Source organism: Haliotis rufescens, unplaced genomic scaffold (assembly GCF_023055435.1).
Source record: "Haliotis rufescens isolate VD_foot unplaced genomic scaffold, xgHalRufe1.0.p SCAF_15, whole genome shotgun sequence".
NCBI lineage: Eukaryota > Metazoa > Mollusca > Gastropoda > Lepetellida > Haliotidae > Haliotis > Haliotis rufescens.
Genome location: NW_025963835.1, coordinates 15,412,645 through 15,433,543, shown reverse-complemented (window position 1 = coordinate 15,433,543; position 20,899 = coordinate 15,412,645). Strand labels below are relative to the sequence as shown.

At 41.2% G+C, this 20,899-nt stretch overlaps 1 protein-coding gene across 1 annotated transcript in view; it reads right to left on the bottom strand.

The window, feature by feature from the left end:
• LOC124138744 overlaps positions 1–20,899 on the bottom strand; it is a 76,467-nt gene that overhangs the window by 33,254 nt on the left and 22,314 nt on the right. The window contains exons 2-4 of the mRNA XM_048395998.1: positions 4,329–4,364; positions 2,576–2,769; positions 921–1,027 (exon numbers count right to left, since the gene is read on the bottom strand). Of these exons, the coding sequence (XP_048251955.1) occupies positions 921–1,027; positions 2,576–2,769; positions 4,329–4,364 (337 nt within the window). The remainder of the gene's footprint in view (positions 1–920; positions 1,028–2,575; positions 2,770–4,328; positions 4,365–20,899) is intronic.

Below are 20,899 nucleotides of genomic sequence, written 5' to 3'. Positions count from 1 at the left end.
ATGTGTGAAGCCCATTTCAGGTGTCCCCCGCCGTGATATTGCTGGAATATTGCTAAAAGCGGCGTAAAATCATACTCACTCACTCTGTACTCGACCTACACCATATATGGAGTCTGACCCTACGTTTTACCATCCAGGGACAGAAACAGTTTGTCAGCAGTTTGTCAGCCGTTTGTTTTAAAAAATTAAAATGCCCCCAAACTTGTACAAAATTTTGATGAAAATCAAATAAAAAATGATAATGGCCTTATCTGAATTCATTACTCAATATAATGAATAAAAATATTTCATGATGTAAAAAAAGACATTCCTTACACATATAATTAATCCTATATCAATTTCCAAAATATATTGCTCTGTGTATTTTCATGTATATACAATATATAGGCATTATGAACAAAAAAAGTTAGGGATCATGAAATATGTGTATATACAACTGACATTGTATGAAGAAACTCCTTTTGAACAGTGCCGTATTTTCTTGAGTATAACACGCACCCAAGTATAATGCGCACCCCGTTTTAGCGGATTCAGTATTTTGGAAAAAACATAATTCGGATATTATGCACAGAAAAAAATTACACCGTACCCCTTCAGTGAATTCCGGTAAACGAACGGGTGATGAGAAACTTGGTTAGTACAAATTTGAAATAAAAAATCACCAGACATGTTGATTTACCTTTTAAATTGTATTATTTTGTTCTGCAAGGCATTGTCACGGTAATGTCTTTGCGTTGGGGGAAAAAACATCAAAACTCATTATGGCTTGTATAATGCGCACCCCCTTCTACACAGCTGTGTTTTTTGGAAAAAAAGCGTGCACTATACTCAAGAAATAGGGTACATGGAGTTTTACCGCTAGGTTTAGTTCCATGTGCTTGAAGTCAGTGAGGAGTTGGCACAGAAGAACATGTACTGACCGTAGAGTGACCGTGGCCAGGCCTCTGTGTTCAGTTTACTGGACACGTCATCGTCCAGCCCGTCCCCCACAGAACTGGGGGAGCCTGGCCGTCCCTCGGTACCGCTCCTGGGGGTCACAGTTAATTCATCATTACCCTCAGTAACATTCCCTGGGGTGGACAGTCTTTTGTTTACAGATTTTCTTTTACTTGCATCTAGTTATGTATTTTTCAAAACTTTAATAGGAATTCGACTGAAGCGAAAACCAATTAAGTCATTAAAGTTGTTCAATGTACATTCTCATCTTGATAGTGTTCTGTTCAGTTTTTCTGTTCGAGTTACAACTGTTACATTATTCAGTCAATACAATTTCAAAAATAGTCATTTTCATAAAAAATAATTTTGATTCTGGAAATCAGATTGAAACTTTAGTCACAAAACTAACTTGGGCCAGCCTTATTTTATAACCAAATTTCAGAATCATGAACCTTGAGTTTTAAAGATATTTCACAATTCAATTTGTTTAACAAATCTTGAGTTCAATGATGATGCTAGACATATTCCTAGAGGGTCAGGCTCTGCTCCTTAGACAGTTGGGAGAAGAGGTGAGGTGAAATGGGGTTTAACGTCGCATCCAAGATTATTGAACTTATATAGCGACGTGCATGCACGTGTGTGTGTGGCTGCTTGTACTAGTCCGGACTGATGCCAATTTATAGTGCTAGCACACTGAGATACCATGCCGCAGCTTAACATGAATACCCCACTCAGACACAGTATACTGACTCCGAGCCGACCAGTCCTTGTTTTAGCCCTTTAATGCTGAGCGCCAGACAGGGTAACAACAAGTACCATCTTTTAATGTCTTTTGATATGACGCGGCCGAGTTGGGAGAAGAAGCCAAAAGTTAAGCCTGACCTTCCATTCGTATGAGGAAATATAATACAATACTTTTGGGCAAATATGTACACTGTCTGTAACAGGGGCCTGAAAGTGCATACATGTTCCTGAAGTTAAAAATTTCAAATATATTTGTCTTGTTTTGCACACATATAAAAAAATCAGAAATTTGTCATAGAAACAAACTATGTGATAAAAAAATATTGCTGCACCCTGCTTTGCCATTTCAGCATAGTTATCGCTACAAAACTTTGTTCATGTACTGGTTCATATTGTCAATCACTGGATTTTCTGGTCCAGCCTTGATTATTGACATACCATGGTCATATAGCTTAAACATTGCAGCTTTAAACAAACAATATTATAACATGTAAATAATGCCTCAAATAACAAGCAAACAAACAAAAGGTGACAAAAGAAATACAATTTGAAACATTGTTCCAAAAACGTGACAGGTTTCCAGAGGGTTTCATTCATTTGGATTACACCAGGGAAAAGGGAAAAATATATCTTGGATTTTTTATATTGTTAAAATTCATATAGGAACTATCAGGGAGAGTAAACAAAGATGTCGTGTAGAGACTCTCTGGAGATCGGGACTGCATCCAGTGTAGATTCAGGATCTTGTGAATAGTTTGACCGAGTTCATCCACATGCTCGGCTTTTCCAGTTGTCATAAAAATTATCAATATAATGTAAAACAATTCCGAATTTCATTATCTTTCAATGTCTATTATCACTATGAAAAGATCAATATGATTAACTATTATCTTACCCAGATGTGCGATGTCGCCATTGCCCAAGAGAGATGGCATCGGTAGACACAACTGTGCCGTGGTCATAACCGTCATTGTCGTCGTCGTCTGCACCACCATCCTGGCGGCTCCGGGGGCGGGAGTTGATGTCACGTTCATGTAGCTGCACCCCTTGGATGAAGTTGCAGAAGTGGGGTTTGATGCCTCGCACAACCTGCTCGAAAACACACGGACTATTTTTCTTTGTTTGTTGTTTAACGTTGCATTCAGCAGTATTCTAGCTATATGACAGCGGTCTGTAAATATTTGAATCTGGACCAGACAATCCAGTGATTGACATCATGAGTATCGATCTATGCAATTGGGATACGATGACATGCATCAACAAAGTCAGCAAGCCTGACTACTCGATCCCATTAGTTGCCTATTACGACAAGCATGGGTTGCTGGAGACAAACCCAAATCTTCAGTTTAGAAATGAAGAAGTGAAATTTTTTTTTAACAAAATAGTCAGCAATATTTCGGCAGTGTCAAAGATTGGTAAATAGGGGAATAATGGCCAAGCAGACCACATGTTGAAAGCATGAGTAACTATATATGCCCGTCTCCAGGGAAGTGGGTGATAATCACATCCTCACCTGAATCCCAAATACCATCTTATTTTTCACTCCGACTGTTATTTCTCATCCCTGAATCCCAAATACTACTTAAGACAAATCTCAAAAGCATTGAGAAAAGGGTGCAATTTCAATAAAATTACTGATATAATATTGAATATATATACTTATATAAGGAAACTTTCACGGTGAGTGAGTTGGATTTTACATCACTTTTAGCAATATTACAGAAATATCACGGCAGGGGATGCCAGAAATGGGTCTTCACACATTGTACCCATATGGGGAATCAAACCCAGACTTTCAGCGTGATGAGCTAACGCTTTAACCACAAGGCTACCCCACCGCCCAAAACTTTAACAGACACCATTAAGTTTCATAGATATTGAATCTGTGTACAGAACGGATTTTCTATGAGTCCTGTGTACGGATAAGACCCAAATACACTCTAAATAAACCCCAATCCCCCATACCAGAAAGGGGCTGACAAGTCTCAGGGGCCAACAATCTCATTTAAATCAGATCTTTGTTCTCGCTACCGCTAAACAAAGATCTGAGGACATCCCATTAAGAGTCACGTCAGACCAACCTTTGCGAACTTTGACTGACCAATGGAATGACCATTCAGAAGGCATCTTTCTCGTGCTTTACGGCACAAATTTCAAATTGGCGACTCCGCTTCGAAACATATTTGAACAAATTCTTGATTACAAATTTGAAACCAGAACAAAAAAAACATTCTGGAATGGCTAAAAGATGGTCTAGATCGTAAGGATTCAGTCGTTAAACCTGTAATAATCGTTCAGAATACCCCATGTTACAGTTTTCGAGATTGCATGATTAGAATTCACATTCCGATTGTCACTTTCATAATCTGGTAAGTGACGCACTGATTGGTCGGATGAAAGGTCGTTCTGACGTGACCCCTAATGGGATGTCTTCAGATCTTTGTTCAGCGGTAGCGAGAAGTAAGGTCTGATTTTAATGAGATTGCAGGGACCAATGACATACAATCATCACCCAGGTCCCAGATCAGATGCATGGCACACGTGACAGCTTTTACCCCAGAATCCCCACATCGAAGAAGCAAAGAAGATGTTACCACATCTACATTACTACCGCATGGATATTGCCAGAATTCGAGTGTTGTACTTACAAAATTGCTCTTTGTTAATATCTGGAGCTCTTTCCTCTGCAAAGAAAAGCAAAAGGTGTTATTTGTGAGGCAGTGAGAATATTTTACGAGTGCTTCTCATCGAAAACTTGTCAACAACCACAAACAATTCACACAAACTTTGATGACAGAGTTAGTGTAAATAGATAATTGATGCACGGCTGAAACTATATTCTGATTTTCTGAGATTTAAGAAAGACTTTAACGATGGTTATGTTTGAATCACTTTTTATATAAAAAAAAAACCAAAACGATTTAGCCTGGGGACAGATATTTCTCGAAAGAGGCCTGGTTGTAGAAATATGATCTCTTCAGATTAAGTGTTCGAAACTATTCCATTTGATTAAAGGAACAGCTGCTTGCAAGCCTAACGTGCCCCGTTCCACAAAGCTATCTTAGCCCTAAGACTGTCGTAAGTGTATGTTATAAAGTACGGGAGCTCTTTGCGCTAAGATCGCTTTGTGGAACGGGGGCGTGGACGATTCGATCGAATCTCCAGTAAGAGTTGAGATAAGGTGGCTATCACTGACACTGCACTCATCACGGGAAATTTGCTCAGTTGAATCAATATACTCACATATAGCTAGATGTGATCTATATGAAATCTCAAACTTGACAGGTTTATGAAGTATAGTACTGTAATAAGCATAGTCATATAACACGCACGTCCATTCCGTTTGTGATATGGACACTGGGGCAGCAATGGTGTTTAGAAGTATGTTTACCTTGTGTCGCATTCGATTGGAAGATACCATTCCCCAATCGTAAAAGCAATGCAGAAATAAACACTCTTGTTCTTGATAAAAAGGTAAATGGTTATGCACACTTTGTAGTTTGTATACCTATTGTTATTTATCAACGACGTGGGTGTTTTTGGTTTAAATACAACAAAATTCAATTATTCTTGGGAAAAAAGTAGAAAAATATTTTGTTTACCACTAGTGACCAATGCAAGCAGCGAGTTTACGCACGTGCGAACTTTAACCCACACCTGTCACGTGGTATGGACAACGCGCAGCAGACGACTCCCGGCAGGAATCGGTAAGTTAAATTTTGAGGTCGAGATTTCATTAATTATGAACGATGTTTACAGACGGATAACTTTACCTGCGTCTTGGGTCACTAGTGCTACCAAGGCACCCACGAACTCTTTGGGTGGAAATATTCTAAATGGAGGACATTGATTATTGCATTCTGTATTTTTTCAGTCGATGAAAAAAGATATTAGAGCCTACCGTAAGTAAAAATCATTTAATTATATACAATGTCAGTATATCGGGCACATGTTGTTTCTCAGGGGTAAATAAGTTCAGTAAAACAAGTTATAGCGCTGTCGGTTCCAAATGAGATTTCCAGAGATTGAATACTTAATATTACACCTGCCAGTATGAAAACACATACTGTTTAATTAGGACATAAACATACTGTACTTAGCCGCGTTATATTTAACATTTTAAACCTCACGCCGCGCGTTCTGTTCCAAATTCAATTTAGCGCGGTTAAATCTACAGATAACCTGGGTCTACATTGAAAACACAGTATGTTTATCTCCATTGTACCATGACTGAATAACACGGGATCTCTTTGGTGACAGCAAATTTACTGAGCGCAGCGGCATGGGTTGCCTCCAGGGTTTTGAGTTGGTTGTCCTCTGAATTACGGAATCATCGATAACAGCCTTAAAACAAAATATGGTGCTGTATATACGCAAGCAGTTTGTTTACACCGTAGTAATACACACGAACATATGACAGGCATTGAAATCATATAAGCACGGCAGTTTGGTAAGCTAACATGAGGTGGGCACCCCTAAGGAAAACTAAGCAAGTTTTGCAAAGGCTTCGTTCTACACCGCACCTCACCATTATGACGCCATATCGCTCATATTGTGACGCAAAAGATATGACGTTACAGTCGTATGTAGAAAAGCGCTAAATTTCAAGCTCTCTGTTGTCTGCAAAACTTCAAATATATTTTCTTTGTAGATTCATTCGCGTTTTCTGCACGAAATGTATTGCAACACATCCTTTGAATATTGTAGTAACCGCAACTTTAACCTACATTTGTAGATATCATTATTTAAATGAATACTTTTCTATGAATATTAGCTGTCGCGGTGATGTGGTCGTCAAATGGACTGTTTGAATCAGAGTTGGTGTATTGTGATTTGACAACCTCTGACCAATCAGAATCGAGTAATTTCCAAATTCATGCGTTGCGCGTTGCGTTCCAAGTTCAGTTAAGCGCGGTTAAATCCACAGGTAACGTAGCTCTACATTGAAAACGCAGTAGTTTATCTCCTAATTGTTGATGCAATACATACTGTCTGGTTGAGGTAATGTACAATGACGTCACAATAGTTAACAGCCTATAGATGTTATTAAACATTGTGAGCTTATGGTCGCGCTTACCAACACTTCTTCTTCACAATATATACATGTTTAACACCCCATTCAGCAATATTCCAACTATATGTCGACACATATGGTAATGCGCGACCGCGTTGATTACTGGTAGGAATACAGGTCCCCAGCAACCTATACTGGTCGTAAGAGGTGACCTAATGGATCGGGAGGGCAGGCTCGGCGACTTGGTTGATTGCGTGTCATCGTGCCCCGACGGCGTGGACCGTTGCTCACCATATCAATCACCGGATGGTTCAGACTCGATTGTGTACAGGCCATCGTCATATAGCTGGAATATTGTTGAGGTGTTAAACAAACAGAATGTTAAACAGGTGGAGATTATGTCCCGGATATTCGTGTTACTGTGTATATTGATATACCATGAAGTAAAAGCATATACTATAGTAAGGACGATAGACGAACGGAGAAAAAGTACAGAAAAACTGTGTCTTTAGTTCGGCACTGGGTGACCGAATAAACTTTTCGAACAGGAACTCAATGCAATATATCGGGAAAAAGAATATCTTCGAAATCCACGGCTTAAATATTATCTATTGTCCATCAAAGTGGCTTTCCGCATCACTGCAAATGCCGTAATGTTTGCAGAGTCGCGATCGATGCACAGTGTCTAGAGTGCGACACTCCTAAAACTCGTTTTGTCTGTCATCCGACCTGGCACAAACCACGCATTATTACTTCTGGCTATTTTGGGTTAAGACCCAAACATATTTTCATATTTTCTCGACGCATGTAATCAGTTTTTCTCAACGTGAGTGATAGAATATTTTACCATATGAATTGGTGTTAAGTGATTAATAATTCTCGCTACCTCCGGCTATGTATTTAGTTTATCTTGCACAAAGACAAAATTATGGCTCCTATGGTATTGAATATTTCCGGAATACTCCGGCGCAGGAAGTAAACACCGTAACTCGGGATACGAAAATGATTGCATTCAGATTTCACATCGTATTATTTAAAGAAAAAGAGACAGTTCTCACAAAAGATGTGTCATGGTGGTCGATGCAATTCCCCTACAAACACCGACGAAACGGTTGGTTGCTATACCATGAAAGGAATCCTAATTAAACAGCCATTACCACGGTCTGACTTCATGACTTCCACGTGTACCAGTGTTTGATCAATCGTAAAGGTTATGTCGTAGACGGAGTAGAGGCAGTGTACATCAACGTTCATGACTGTATGACCATCGTGATCAACTCGACTGCTTGGATTTTGTTTGTTTGTTGTTTAACGCAGCACCCAGTAACATTCCAGCAATATAGCGGCGGTCTGTAAATAATCGAATCTGTACCAGACAATCCAGTCATTGATACCAAGAGCATCGACCCACGCATTTGGGATGCGACATGCATTAGTTAAGTCAACGAGTCCGACCACTCGATTCCGTTAGTCTCGCACGATAAGCATGGGTCGCTGAAGCCCAATTCTAACCAGCACTTCATGGGTAGTTTGGATTACTGCAATGTGGCATTGGGGTGTTTAATTAATGGTTTTGATCTTCAGCCTTCATGTGGACATTTTAACCACAGTTAAGGAAGAAAATATTCTTACTATTGTGTTGATTATTGGTGACAGTTACATGCTATTGAGTGAGTTGGGTTTAACGCTTTGAACAGTATTCCTGTTATACCTAGGCGTGTCAACGTAATGTGGGAGGAAAGCCCCAAGTAATGCAGGTCTCAGACGTTTACCACTCTGGTGAAACCCATCATCACGGGTATGGTTCTGACAAACCAAGAACATAATGAGGGCAAACAGGGATTCGAACCCACGATCAGAGGTGGGTAGATCATGTGAAAACAGGGTCGGAGAAGGTCAGTGCCAGGTACACGTGTGTAAACAGTGTCGGAGGAGGTCAGTGCCAGGTCCACGTGTGTAAACAGGGTCGGAGAAGGTCAGTGCCAGGTCCACGTGTGTAAACAGGGTCGGAGAAGGTTAGTGCCAGGTCCACGTGTGTAAACAGGGTCGGAGAAGGTTAATGCCAGGTCCACGTGTGTAAACAGGGTCGGACTGGGTTAGAAACTAACAGTTTTTGTCCACTAGTCCTTATAATGACAACAGATAACAAAACCCTTAAAATGGGCCAACTTCTAGTAGTCCTTCGGATTTCTTTACTATTGGGCAGTTTGGTAAGGACTACAGGACTAGTGCCAATGTCTGACGCTGTCGGAGAAGATCAGTGCCAGGTCCACGTGTGTAAACAGGGTCGGATAAGGTCAGTGCCAGGTCCACGTGTGTAAACAGGGTCGGATAAGGTCAGTGCCAGGTCCACGTGTGTAAACAGTTTCGGAGAAGGTCAGTGCCAGGTCCACGTGTGTAAACAGGGTCGGATAAGGTCAGTGCCAGGTCCACGTGTGTAAACAGTTTCGGAGAAGGTCAGTGCCAGGTCCACGTGTGTAAACAGGGTCGGATGAGGTCAGTGCCAGGTACACGTGTGTAAACAGGGTCGGAGAAGGTCATTGCCAGGTCCACGTGTGTAAACAGGGTCGGAGAAGGTCAGTGCCAGGTCCACGTGAGTAAACAGGGTCGGAGAAGGTCAGTGCCAGGTCCACGTGTGTAAACAAGGTCGGAATGGGTCAGTGCCAGGTCCACGTGTGTAAACAGGGTCGAAATAGGTTAGTGCCAGGTCCACGTGTGTAAACAGGGTCGGAGAAGGTCAGTGCCAGGTCCACGTGAGTAAACAGGGTCGGAGAAGGTCAGTGCCAGGTCCACGTGTGTAAACAAGGTCGGAATGGGTCAGTGCCAGGTCCACGTGTGTAAACAGGGTCGAAATAGGTTAGTGCCAGGTCCACGTGTGTAAACAGGGTCGGAGAAGGTCAGTGCCAGGTCCACGTGAGTAAACAGGGTCGGAGAAGGTCAGTGCCAGGTCCACGTGTGTAAACAAGGTCGGAATGGGTCAGTGCCAGGTCCACGTGTGTAAACAGGGTCGGAATAGGTCAGTGCCAGGTCCACGTGTGTAAACAGGGTCGGAGAAGGTCAGTGCCAGGTCCACGTGTGTAAACAGGGTCGGAATGGGTCAGTGCCAGGTACACGTGTGTAAACAGGGTCGGAGGAGGTCAGTGCCAGGTCCACGTGTGTAAACAGGGTCGGAGGAGGTCAGTGCCAGGTCCACGTGTGTAAACAGGGTCGGAATGGGTCAGTGCCAGGTACACGTGTGTAAACAGGGTCGGAGGAGGTCAGTGCCAGGTCCACGTGTGTAAACAGGGTCGGAATGGGTCAGTACCAGGTACACGTGTGTAAACAGGGTCGGAGGAGGTCAGTGCCAGGTCCACGTGTGTAAACAGGGTCGGAGGAGGTCAGTGAAAGGTCCACGTGTGTAAACAGGGTCGGAATGGGTCAGTGAAAGGTCCACGTGTGTAAACAGGGTCGGAGGAGGTCAGTGCCAGGTCCACGTGTGTTAACAGGGTCGGAGGAGGTCAGTGAAAGGTCCACGTGTGTAAACAGGGTCGGAGGAGGTCAGTGAAAGGTCCACGTGTGTAAACAGGGTCGGAGGAGGTCGGTGTCAGGTCCACCTGTGTAAACAGGGTCGGAGAAGGTCAGTGCCAGGCACACGTGTGTAAACAGGGTCGGAGAAGGTCAGTGCCAGGTCCACGTGTGTAAACAGGGTCGGAGGAGGTCGGTGTCAGGTCCACCTGTGTAAACAGGGTCGGAGAAGGTCAGTGCCAGGCACACGTGTGTAAACAGGGTCGGAGGAGGTCAATGCCAGGTCCACGTGTGTAAACAGGGTCGGAGAAGGTCAGTGCCAGGCACACGTGTGTAAACAGGGTCGGAATGGTACAGTGCCAGGTCCACGCGTACGTGTGTAAACGGTCGGAGAAGCCTAGTGGCTGACACACGACGTAGGGTTACGGCTATGCCCTCGTCATAGCCTCAGGTTATTCTGTTTTACCATATATGCTCATATATGACATGTGGCATAAAACAGCGACAAACAGCAGCATTACATTTATAAGAGATTAATAACAGAAAACTACTTAAATTAAACCTGACCAAATCCTACCCTGCTACTTTGAACAGAATTTCTTAACATAGACAGACAGACAGATTTATTTGTATAAGGCCATTTGACCCATTGTACAAAATACATTTACATTATATTTATCTATGAGTTACCTAAAAAAATATTTGTGTTGAGAACAGGTACATTAGAAATTTTGCAAAAATTATCATTGTATCGTTGTTGGATAGTTGACAGAGTCTTTCTAAACAAAAATTATTATGGTTAACTGTCTTTGGGATATACATTTCCCGCCGACTTGCATAAAGAGGACAGTTGTATATAACATGAAGTTCATCCTCAATTACATGACAGTCTTACAGACAGACAGATGTTAATGATGAAATCATCGTCTTACCAAATCCCCGTGGCACTCTCTCGCCATATTTGCAATGTACCTTCCTTCCTGTACACGTCTTGTGCCTCGCCTCGCTGGTATGATTTCATATACGCTGCCAGCGCAGAGTTAATTTACACGTCCTTTGGCATGTTCGTCAAAGTGTTTGTCAGGCGTGTCTTCCGGAGACTCAACGATTGATTTACCAACAACCCCATCCTCCCAGTACTCAGGTGTCGTCGGTGCATCCCGGGGACAATAGACTTCATATATAATCATACAGAAGATAGAGTAGGTCAACCGATTCATCGTCATGCCAACCGATCATTCGCGTAATTAAACGTTCGATTTTAAGGTTGTTAATTAAATAGAAATTATTGAAAGTAAACATTTGATAATTTCTATGTGAATTACTTCACTGTAATCAAATATTAGTATTTAACAATTAAATTAAAATGTTAATACATTGATCGGCTTATTAACATAAACCTTGCACCAGTGCAACTGAATAGCAAGAATGTTGCTATATAGGGTACTTGTCCTCTCGCACCTTTTATACGTTGCACAATATATATATATGATCTGAAGCAGGGCAGGTATATATATATATATATATATATATATATATATATATATATATATATATATATGTGTATGTATGTATGTATGTATGTATGTATGTATGTATGTATGTAACCGAAATACTGTTCAATGTTCAATATCAGGTGTGTCAGCTTGATGTGGGAGGAAAGCCCGAAGTGATGCAGATCTTAGACGTTTACCCACAAGAACGGGTAAAGCGCCTACAAACATAGAAACAACCAAAGCGAATTTTGGATTCGAACCCACGATCATCTTGCATGCCAAAGGGACGCAACACTGCACAGCGAATGAGACGACTGGGCCACCCGTGCCTCCGAATTAAGTTGGTTGGTTGGTTGGTTGTTTAACGCCGCACTCAACAATATTCCAGCTATATGACGGCGGTCTGTAAATAATTGAGTCTGGACCAGACAATCCAGTGATTGACATCATGAGCATCGATCCACGCAATTGGGATCGATGACATGCATCAATCAAGTCAGCGAGCCTGACCACCCGATCCCGTTAGTCGCCTTTTACGACAAGCAGTCACCTTTGACGCCACGAATTAAGTAACGTCTCAGTGGCCTAGACGTTTTTCTTATGCAATATATCACATGGATTATGAACTAAATTGCCGGGCAAAAGAAAGTATACACCCATGTTTCATGGTGTCTTAAAATGAAACAAACGAGAACTGGTTGTTCGATGGCGATATATTTCATACTGGTATTATATATAGCTGTGTATTTAAGCCTAGTAAGCTTTTCGATAACGATTATCAGTAGTGGTCAAATCCAAATTTCAAGTGTATACGTGCCTGACAGTTTACTACTCATGTATAAGCAGGGCTCTGATACATGGTAGTTCACTCGTTACACGAGGCACAGACTCATCGAATAAATGGGACGCAACAGGCTCTGTCTGTTGTATCTTGCCAGTTATCTACTCGATATTCCATTAACTCAAACAGCTCGACGAGTGAAGGAACGGACCAGTCTCTGCGTCTGCTTGTAAGGTAAATAAAAACCTGATATCTGTTTCTGTGTGCCTGTAACGTGTGATGACTGATACAATATAAACCAGATGTGACTCAACGACATATTGTATTTACCCATGTCACTCTCACACCATATCTACTGTTGTATTTACCCATGTCACTCTCACACCATATCTACTGTTGTATTTACCCATGTCACTCTCACACCATATCTACTGTTGTATTTACCCATGTCACTCTCATACCATATCTACTGTTGTATTTACCCATGTCACTCTCACCATATCTACCGTTGTATTTACCCATGTCACTCTCACACCATACCTACCGTTGTATTTACCCATGTCACTCTCACCATATCTACCGTTGTATTTACCCATGTCGTTCTCACCATATCTATCGTTGTATTTACCCATGTCGTTCTCACAATATCTACCGTTGTATTTACCCATGTCACTATCACACACCATATCTACTGTTGTATTTACCCATGTCACTCTCACACCATATCTACCGTTGTATTTACCCATGTCACTCTCACACCATATCTACTGTTGTATTTACCCATGTCACTCTCACACCATATCTACCGTTTTATTTACCCATGTCACTCTCACACCATATCTACCGTTGTATTTACCCATGTCACTCTCACACCATATCTACCGTTGTATTTACCCATGTCACTCTCACACCATATCTACCGTTGTATTTACCCATGTCACTCTCACACCATATCTACTGTTGTATTTACCCATGTCACTCTCACACCATATCTACCGTTTTATTTACCCATGTCACTCTCACACCGTATCTACCGTTGTATTTACCCATGTCACTCTCACCATATCTACCGTTGTATTTACCAATGTCGTTCTCACCATATCTACCGTTGTATTTACCAATGTCACTTTCACACCATATCTACTGTTGTATTTACCTATGTCACTCTCACACCATATCTACTGTGGTATATACCCATGCCACTCTCACACCATATCTACTGTGGTATATACCCATGCCACTCTCACACCATATCTACTGTGGTATATACCCATGCCACTCTCACACCATATCTACTGTTGTATTTACCCATGTCACTCTCACACCATATCTACTGTTGTATTTACCAATGTCACTGTCACTCTCACACCATATCTACCGTTGTATTTACCCATGTCACTCTCACACCATATCTACTGTTGTATTTACCCATGTCACTCTCACCATATCTACCGTTGTATTTACCCATGTCGTTCTCACCATATCTAACGTTGTATTTACCCATGTCGTTCTCACAATATCTACCGTTGTATTTACCCATGTCACTATCACACACCATATCTACTGTTGTATTTACCCATGTCACTCTCACACCATATCTACCGTTGTATTTACCCATGTCACTCTCACACCATATCTACTGTTGTATTTACCCATGTCACTCTCACACCATATCTACCGTTTTATTTACCCATGTCACTCTCACACCATATCTACCGTTGTATTTACCCATGTCACTCTCACCATATCTACCGTTGTATTTACCCATGTCGTTCTCACCATATCTACCGTTGTATTTACCCATGTCACTCTCACACCATATCTACTGTTGTATTTACCCATGTCACTCTCACACCATAACTACCGGTGTATTTACCCATGTCACTCTCACATCACATCTACCGTTGTATTTACCCATGTCACTCTCACACCATATCTAACGTTGTATTTACCCATGTCACTCTCACACCATATCTACTGTTGTATTTACCCATGTCACTCTCACACCATATCTACTGTTGTATTTACCCATTTCACTCTCACACCATATCTACCGTTGTATTTACCCATGTCACTCTCACACCATATCTACCGTTGTATTTACCCATGTCACTCTCACACCATATCTACTGTTGTATTTACCCATGTCACTCTCACACCATATCTACCGTTTTATTTACCCATGTCACTCTCACACCGTATCTACCGTTGTATTTACCCATGTCACTCTCACCATATCTACCGTTGTATTTACCAATGTCGTTCTCACCATATCTACCGTTGTATTTACCCATGTCACTCTCACACCATATCTACTGTTGTATTTACCCATGTCACTCTCACACCATATCTACTGTTGTATTTACCCATGTCACTCTCACACCATATCTACTGTTGTATTTACCAATGTCACTTTCACACCATATCTACTGTTGTATTTACCTATGTCACTCTCACACCATATCTACTGTGGTATATACCCATGCCACTCTCACACCATATCTACTGTGGTATATACCCATGCCACTCTCACACCATATCTACTGTGGTATATACCCATGCCACTCTCACACCATATCTACTGTTGTATTTACCCATGTCACTCTCACACCATATCTACTGTTGTATTTACCCATGTCACTGTCACTCTCACACCATATGTACCGTTGTATTTACCCATGTCACTCTCACACCATATCTACTGTTGTATTTATCCATGTCACTCTCAGACCATATCTACCGTTGTATTTACCCATGTCACTCTCACACCATATCTACTGTTGTATTTACCCATGTCACTCTCACACCATATCTACCGTTGTATTTACCCATGTCACTCTCACACCATATCTACTGTTGTATTTACCCATGTCACTCTCACACCATACCTACCGTTGTATTTACCCATGTCACTCTCACCATATCTACCGTTGTATTTACCCATGTCGTTCTCACCATATCTAACGTTGTATTTACCCATGTCGTTCTCACAATATCTACCGTTGTATTTACCCATGTCACTATCACACACCATATCTACTGTTGTATTTACCCATGTCACTCTCACACCATATCTACTGTTGTATTTACCAATGTCACTGTCACTCTCACACCATATCTACCGTTGTATTTACCCATGTCACTCTCACACCATATCTACTGTTGTATTTATCCATGTCACTCTCAGACCATATCTACCGTTGTATTTACCCATGTCACTCTCACACCATATCTACTGTTGTATTTACCCATGTCACTCTCACACCATATCTACCGTTTTATTTACCCATGTCACTCTCACACCATATCTACTGTTGTATTTACCCATGTCACTCTCACACCATACCTACCGTTGTATTTACCCATGTCACTCTCACCATATCTACCGTTGTATTTACCCATGTCGTTCTCACCATATCTAACGTTGTATTTACCCATGTTCTCACAATATCTACCGTTGTATTTACCCATGTCACTATCACACACCATATCTACTGTTGTATTTACCCATGTCACTCTCACACCATATCTACTGTTGTATTTACCAATGTCACTGTCACTCTCACACCATATCTACCGTTGTATTTACCCATGTCACTCTCACACCATATCTACTGTTGTATTTACCCATGTCACTCTCACACCATATCTACCGTTGTATTTACCCATGTCACTCTCACACCATATCTACTGTTGTATTTACCCATGTCACTCTCACACCATATCTACCGTTTTATTTACCCATGTCACTCTCACACCATATCTACCGTTGTATTTACCCATGTCACTCTCACATCACATCTACCGTTGTATTTACCCATGTCACTCTCACACCATATCTACTGTTGTATTTACCCATGTCACTCTCACACCATATCTACCGTTGTATTTACCCATGTCACTCTCACATCACATCTACCGTTGTATTTACCCATGTCACTCTCACACCATATCTACCGTTGTATTTACCCATGTCACTCTCACACCATATCTACTGTTGTATTTACCCATGTCACTCTCACACCATATCTACTGTTGTATTTACCCATTTCACTCTCACACCATATCTACCGTTGTATTTACCCATGTCACTCTCACACCATATCTACCGTTGTATTTACCCATGTCACTCTCACACCATATCTACTGTTGTATTTACCCATGTCACTCTCACACCATATCTACCGTTTTATTTACCCATGTCACTCTCACACCGTATCTACCGTTGTATTTACCCATGTCACTCTCACCATATCTACCGTTGTATTTACCAATGTCGTTCTCACCATATCTACCGTTGTATTTACCAATGTCACTTTCACACCATATCTACTGTTGTATTTACCTATGTCACTCTCACACCATATCTACTGTGGTATATACCCATGCCACTCTCACACCATATCTACTGTGGTATATACCCATGCCACTCTCACACCATATCTACTGTGGTATATACCCATGCCACTCTCACACCATATCTACTGTTGTATTTACCCATGTCACTCTCACACCATATCTACTGTTGTATTTACCAATGTCACTGTCACTCTCACACCATATCTACCGTTGTATTTACCCATGTCACTCTCACACCATATCTACTGTTGTATTTACCCATGTCACTCTCACCATATCTACCGTTGTATTTACCCATGTCGTTCTCACCATATCTAACGTTGTATTTACCCATGTCGTTCTCACAATATCTACCGTTGTATTTACCCATGTCACTATCACACACCATATCTACTGTTGTATTTACCCATGTCACTCTCACACCATATCTACCGTTGTATTTACCCATGTCACTCTCACACCATATCTACTGTTGTATTTACCCATGTCACTCTCACACCATATCTACCGTTTTATTTACCCATGTCACTCTCACACCATATCTACCGTTGTATTTACCCATGTCACTCTCACCATATCTACCGTTGTATTTACCCATGTCGTTCTCTACATATCTACCGTTGTATTTACCCATGTCACTCTCACACCATATCTACTGTTGTATTTACCCATGTCACTCTCACACCATAACTACCGGTGTATTTACCCATGTCACTCTCACATCACATCTACCGTTGTATTTACCCATGTCACTCTCACACCATATCTAACGTTGTATTTACCCATGTCACTCTCACACCATATCTACTGTTGTATTTACCCATGTCACTCTCACACCATATCTACTGTTGTATTTACCCATTTCACTCTCACACCATATCTACCGTTGTATTTACCCATGTCACTCTCACACCATATCTACCGTTGTATTTACCCATGTCACTCTCACACCATATCTACTGTTGTATTTACCCATGTCACTCTCACACCATATCTACCGTTTTATTTACCCATGTCACTCTCACACCGTATCTACCGTTGTATTTACCCATGTCACTCTCACCATATCTACCGTTGTATTTACCAATGTCGTTCTCACCATATCTACCGTTGTATTTACCCATGTCACTCTCACACCATATCTACTGTTGTATTTACCCATGTCACTCTCACACCATATCTACTGTTGTATTTACCCATGTCACTCTCACACCATATCTACTGTTGTATTTACCAATGTCACTTTCACACCATATCTACTGTTGTATTTACCTATGTCACTCTCACACCATATCTACTGTGGTATATACCCATGCCACTCTCACACCATATCTACTGTGGTATATACCCATGCCACTCTCACACCATATCTACTGTGGTATATACCCATGCCACTCTCACACCATATCTACTGTTGTATTTACCCATGTCACTCTCACACCATATCTACTGTTGTATTTACCAATGTCACTGTCACTCTCACACCATATGTACCGTTGTATTTACCCATGTCACTCTCACACCATATCTACTGTTGTATTTATCCATGTCACTCTCAGACCATATCTACCGTTGTATTTACCCATGTCACTCTCACACCATATCTACTGTTGTATTTACCCATGTCACTCTCACACCATATCTACCGTTGTATTTACCCATGTCACTCTCACACCATATCTACTGTTGTATTTACCCATGTCACTCTCACACCATACCTACCGTTGTATTTACCCATGTCACTCTCACCATATCTACCGTTGTATTTACCCATGTCGTTCTCACCATATCTAACGTTGTATTTACCCATGTCGTTCTCACAATATCTACCGTTGTATTTACCCATGTCACTATCACACACCATATCTACTGTTGTATTTACCCATGTCACTCTCACACCATATCTACTGTTGTATTTACCAATGTCACTGTCACTCTCACACCATATCTACCGTTGTATTTACCCATGTCACTCTCACACCATATCTACTGTTGTATTTATCCATGTCACTCTCAGACCATATCTACCGTTGTATTTACCCATGTCACTCTCACACCATATCTACTGTTGTATTTACCCATGTCACTCTCACACCATATCTACCGTTGTATTTACCCATGTCACTCTCACACCATATCTACTGTTGTATTTACCCATGTCACTCTCACACCATACCTACCGTTGTATTTACCCATGTCACTCTCACCATATCTACCGTTGTATTTACCCATGTCGTTCTCACCATATCTAACGTTGTATTTACCCATGTCGTTCTCACAATATCTACCGTTGTATTTACCCATGTCACTATCACACACCATATCTACTGTTGTATTTACCCATGTCACTCTCACACCATATCTACTGTTGTATTTACCAATGTCACTGTCACTCTCACACCATATCTACCGTTGTATTTACCCATGTCACTCTCACACCATATCTACTGTTGTATTTATCCATGTCACTCTCAGACCATATCTACCGTTGTATTTACCCATGTCACTCTCACACCATATCTACTGTTGTATTTACCCATGTCACTCTCACACCATATCTACCGTTGTATTTACCCATGTCACTCTCACACCATATCTACTGTTGTATTTACCCATGTCACTCTCACACCATACCTACCGTTGTATTTACCCATGTCACTCTCACCATATCTACCGTTGTATTTACCCATGTCGTTCTCACCATATCTAACGTTGTATTTACCCATGTCGTTCTCACAATATCTACCGTTGTATTTACCCATGTCACTATCACACACCATATCTACTGTTGTATTTACCCATGTCACTCTCACACCATATCTACTGTTGTATTTACCCATGTCACTCTCACACCATATCTACTGTTGTATTTACCCATGTCACTCTCACACCATATCTACCGTTGTATTTACCCATGTCACTCTCACACCATATCTACTGTTGTATTTACCCATGTCACTCTCACACCATATCTACTGTTGTATTTACCCATGTCACTCTCACACCATATCTACCGTTGTATTTACCCATGTCACTCTCACACCATATCTACTGTTGTATTTACCCATGTCACTCTCACACCATATCTACCGTCGTATTTACCCATGTCACTCTCACACCATATCTACCGTTGTATTTACCCATGTCACTCTCACACCAGATCTAGTAATAATAGTACGCCAATATGACATTAATAGCACATCGATGTTACAGTTCTGCAATGGTGGGCTGTGGCGTGTCCTGCCTTGGCGAGACATCCAAATTCAGTCGTCTTTTTGCAACAATTTACCGCGGAATTTCTTTAATATTTATGATGATAGCTTAATTCCACTTGAATTCCGTGTGAATATTACGGCGATTACAACCGTCAAATCTGAGTGTCGAATAATGTTTGCGATTCTTGTAACAATGGTGACCAAACGGCTAAAACCACATAGAGGAGTCGTGTGAAACGCCATAGTTTTAAAATATACTCACTGAAAGAATTAGCCCTATCACTTCGATCTGAATTACAAACGCTTCCTTTTATCTCGCAGAAGCTGGACAAATATTTATATCAATCGCCGGATATGCCAGTGTCCCACAGAATCCGTTACAGCATGTCTGGCTATTTCATATAAGTTTTTAAACATATATGAATTCGATCGCGTATATGTCCTTTAAACATTGCAATCTCATTCACCCATCGCCTTCTATTAACATTATGGTTTTATATGGTCTTAGCTGCTACGTGACTCCCTCCCACAATATACAGACCACGTAGGCTGTACAGCAGGTGGCGAAACCGTAGGTTGTACATCAGTGTATGTATGTGTGCTCTAGATATGTTCGCAATGCTCTACTAAATCATTGAAGAAATTAACTTGGTTTGACATGCGTAGATACTATCATCCAGCTCTCCAAACGTATGTCTTAATTCATTTTGCTTTTGTTTCTTCTAAATATTTAACCTTATTGTGTTATAATGTTATGTTATCTGCTTTTTATTAGCAAAACATATTCTGACAAAAACATTACTGATACGAGTAAGTGAAATAGTGAGTTTGGTTTTACGCCGCTTTCAGC